The 4,500-nt window shown below is 35.2% G+C and overlaps 1 protein-coding gene across 1 annotated transcript; it reads left to right on the forward strand.

Moving 5' to 3' along the window:
- The first annotated feature begins 2,721 nt into the window (after nucleotides 1–2,721).
- LOC145105882 (uncharacterized) lies at nucleotides 2,722–3,597 on the forward strand. The gene is made up of 2 exons (XM_079042961.1): nucleotides 2,722–3,135; nucleotides 3,445–3,597. Exons 1-2 carry the CDS (start codon nucleotides 2,722–2,724, stop codon nucleotides 3,595–3,597), a joined length of 567 nt encoding a protein of 188 aa, XP_078899087.1.
- The last annotated feature ends 903 nt before the right edge of the window (nucleotides 3,598–4,500 follow it).

Raw genomic sequence — 4,500 nt, forward strand, 5'->3', positions numbered from 1 at the left:
TCTCATATGGAGAAGATGGGTTCCATTTAAATATCCCTTTATCGAGTAATTCTACATCACACAAAAGAAAGAATGTTACCTTGAGGGAATATTATTGTTTTCGTTTGCATTTTCGGTTAAATGAAGGTAAAACTCTACATAAATCCGGTCGTTTGTTTCATACATTCATAGTTGATGCTTATGTTGCGGTGCTTGAACATGATTTAGAATGGTATAATAGAAACCAAAGTACTATTTGTTCCGAGCTGTATCATGGTTTGACTGATAGTTTATGTAGAGGCGAAACAAGTGCTTCATATGTGGGTCGTCGAGTTATACTACCATCATCATTCAATGGTGGAACGAGGCATAAGATACAACAATATCAGGATGCAATGGCCATATGTCGTTGGGCTGGAACTCCGGATCTATTCGTTACGATGACGTGCAACCCTAAATGGCCTGAAATTGAATGTCATATTCAATAAATGGTACCTGGTCAACCAAGTACCGATAGAACTGACATTTTTGTGCGTATGTTCAAGATTAAGCTTGATGAGCTTATGAATGACATAAGGAAAAAACATCATTTTGGTCGTACAAAAGCCAGTATGTTTTCTTAATATTTTTGTTTTCGTCTTTAATTTTAATGTATGTTATTTCCTATATAATTATAATTATATGTGTATGCAGTTATTTATACAATTGAGTTCCAAAAACATGGGTTGCCACATGTCATTGTCTTGTGTTTCTTCATCCGCCAGATAAAATAACCACAACCCAAAAGATTGATCAATTTGTATTGGCAGAGTTGCCTTCTCAGGAAAATGACCCAGTTGCTTTTGAAGCTATTCGTAGTCACATGATGCATGGTCCATGTGGCCAGCTTAACACATTAAGTCCATGTATGCACAATGGAAGTTGTTCTAAAGGATACCCTAAGGAATATTGCGATGAAACTTTCATTAGGCGTGATGGTTGTCCCTGTTATAAAAGGTCTAACGATGGTTCGAAAGTTAAAGTTGGTAATGAGGATATCATGCTTGATAACCAATACGTTGTTCCTCATAATGTCGAATTGCTTGTAAAATATGGTTGTCATATAGATGTTGAGTATTGCAACCAAGGAAGTTTGATTAAGTATCTTTTTAGTTACATTAATAAAGGCCATGATCGTGCCACTGTTGTTTTGGAAGGTCCAGACAGAACACGATCTTTTATATCGATGTTGCACCACGAGAATGAGATCGAATAATATATTAATTGTCGTTACATTTCTGTATCAGAAGCATGTTGGAAATTGTTGGGCTTTGAGATGCAGTATCGCTCGGTTGCAGTAGAAAGACTACCATTTCACGAAGAGGATTGTCAAAGAGTTTACTTTAGAGAAGATGATGATATTGTAGAAGTTCTGGATAGGAGGGTATCTGCGGTGTCTAAGTTTACTGAATGGATGAGATCAAATCAATTATATCCAGAAGCCCGATTGTTAACTTATTCAGACTTCCCGACGAAGTTTACATGGCATGAAAAAGGGGATGTTAAGGAATGGAGGCCACGTAAAAATGGTTTGGTTATTGGTCGGTTATATTTTGTAAATCTAAACGAAGGAGAAAGGTATTATCTTCGTATGCTACTAAATGTTGTACGTGGACCCTACAGTTTTAAAGATATTCGCACTGTTGATGGTGTTGAGCATCCGACATATATGTTTGCTTGCAAAGCGTTGAGGTTATTAGGGGATGATAGTGAATGGCTTGAGTCAATCCGAGAGGCTTCCCAATGGCAGTCAGGAAACCAACTTCGAGAACTATTTGTAATTATTTTGTTATTTTGTGGTGTTACTGATCAAGCAAAGCTTTTTTGGGATTCTTTCCCGTTTTTATCAGAAGATGTTGCTTATAATCAACGTAGATTGCTTGATAATGAAGATCTAATGTTATCGCATGATGATTTGGTAAACTACACTGTGCTTTATATGGGAATTGTCGTTCATTGGTTGATTTCCCCAATCTACCTCAATTAAACCATAGTTTGTTAACTATAGGTTCGAATAGGTTAATTGCTGCAGAGCGGACATACAATGTCGAAGAAGAAATAATGATTTTCAATGAGCTACACAGTGGTTTAAATGTGCAATAGAAAGAAGTTTATACTATTATAATTAATGTTGTCACTGAGAAGACAGGTGGCTTTTATTTTGTATCTGGTTGTGGAGGGACAGGAAAAACATATTTGTGGAGAACAATTATTGCTTCTATTCGATCGCATGGAAAGATTGTTTTATCAGTCGGTCATCTGGCATTGCTTCTTTGTTATTACCTGGTGGTCGTACAGCGCACTCCATGTTTAATATTCCTATTGATATTGATAAAGACTCAACTTGTGGTATCGATATTGGCTCAGATCTCGCAGAGTTGATTAATATTGCTGAGATGATTATTTGAGACGAAGCTCCATTACAACATCATTATTCTTTTGAAGTTGTTGATCATGCATTTCGTGATGTATGTCGTTATTATGTTCCTGGATTTAAAAACAAAGTGTTCGGAGGGAAAGTGGTAGTTCTTGGGGGTGATTTTCGTCAAATTTTGCATGTTATTCAACATGGAACGCGTTCTGATGTCGTTTCCTCTTGTATAAACAAATCAGAAGGTCTATGGAATTCATGTCGTTTTTTTTGTTTTGACAACTAACATGCGTTTGTCTGATCAAAACATTACTGGCGCCGAACTTATATAAATGCGTGAATTTAGTAAATGGATTCTTGATATAGATGTTGGTCGGCTTCCTACGTGTACAGTTGAAGGTGAAGACGATGCTACATGGATCACTATACCTTATGATCTTCTTATTCCTGTTGCTGATAATCCTATTGATGTTGTTACATCCATTGTATTCCCTGATATTTTGAGTAGAGTTTACGACATCTCTTACATAAAGGAACGATGCATCCTTTGCCCGACAAATGATGATGTTGACATGATCAATTTACATGTGCTTTGTAAGATGTCTGGTGACATGCATGAAATGTTAAGTGCTGATGAGATTTGTCGAAGTACTGATAACTTTGCAGAATTGGAAATTATGTATTCTTCAGAACGTCTTAACACGTTGCGGTTTTTAGGAATTCCAAACCATAAGTTAAACTTAAAGGTTAGTGCACCGATCATTTTGTTACGTAACTTAAATTTGCAAAGAGGTTTGTGCAACGGGACTGGGTTGGTCATCATACAAATTAGTCGGAGGGTTTTGGAGGCGGTGATTATTACCGGTACTCATATTGGAGAGAAAGTATTAATTAGGAGGATTATGACTGCATCGGATACAACATGGCCTTTTAGATTTTAAAGAAGACAATTTTCTGTCAAAGTTTGCTTCGCTATGACAATCAACAAAAGTCAAGTGCAAACGTTTAATCATGTATGTGCTTTCTTGGTGAAACCTGTTTTTTCACATTGTCAGCTTTATGTGACAGCGTCTCGTGTAACCTCTCGTGTTGGTCTTCACTTTTATATTGACAACAACGGGAAGTGTGGTAACAATATGACAAAGAATGTTGTTTACAAAGAAGTTTTCTATAATTTACCATTACATGGAATAAACAACATTGAATGAGTGGATTGCAAGTTCCGATATAGGTATAATGGTGTTCATAAATGCATAAGTTCATGAAGAGGCTTATTTCTGAAGAGGTACAAATTTTATTTTTTTGTTTTCAGAAAAATAATCATGTAATGGTTTGTTCATTCTTTTATTTTTTTAATAAAAAATTATCATATATTATATTTTATTTATTAAAAAAACTATAAATTTTTAAGGAAATATATTAAGCATCATTTACTACCTTCAAACATTCGGTGGTAAATTAACAACTACAGTCGCTTTAATACTTCCATTAGGGCTAATAATGTAATTTAGTTATTTATTTATTTATTTTAATTGATTAAGATTTTTTATACTTAACGTTTTACCCTAAGTGATATCGTCTATCTCCATTGAATATATCCGACTTATGTGTGATTAATTCCCTCATTCCTATTTCTACGCTAATAACTTCCATCGATCGGCAGCTCCACGTTCTCTTCTAATGTTTCAAGTTATTCGATTGTTCAGGGTCTTCAACCTCTTGTCAATCACTATTGTCGTCTGGTACTGCATATTGTCGTTCAGGTATCAGTAAACGTACTTGCGTCTTTTTTGATTTCATAGTATAAAGAATTTGTGCGTGCAAGGTTGTCTTATCTTATTTTTGTTCTTGAAGTATGTAATAATCGATTAATGACCACACTGGTGTTGTTATAAATCGAATTTCTCATCAATTTATTTATTAGTAATTTTGATTTATGTTGGATATCGATCGTTTGATTGCAATATGTTATGGATATGTACATAGGAAGACATGACGATCAGTTCCAATTATCTGTTGATAAGTGATTTGAGGCCTAACATTACTGATAAGTTGCAAGTACATGTGATGGTCACACGTAAGTGGACAACATACAACCCTTCAACAGATCG

The sequence above is a fragment of the Lactuca virosa genome, chromosome 4 (assembly GCF_052849685.1).
Source record: "Lactuca virosa cultivar CGN04683 chromosome 4, Lactuca_virosa_CGN04683_v6, whole genome shotgun sequence".
Classification (NCBI taxonomy): Eukaryota; Viridiplantae; Streptophyta; class Magnoliopsida; order Asterales; family Asteraceae; genus Lactuca; species Lactuca virosa.

Excerpts from the sequence above, each read along its gene's own strand:
- LOC145105882 (XM_079042961.1), top strand. The coding sequence starts at position 2,722 with ATGCGTGAATTTAGTAAATGGATTCTTGATATAGATGTTGGTCGGCTT. Across the intron at positions 3,136-3,444 it reads ACCATAAGTTAAACTTAAAG|CTTTATGTGACAGCGTCTCG; the intron begins GTTAGTGCACCG and ends TCACATTGTCAG.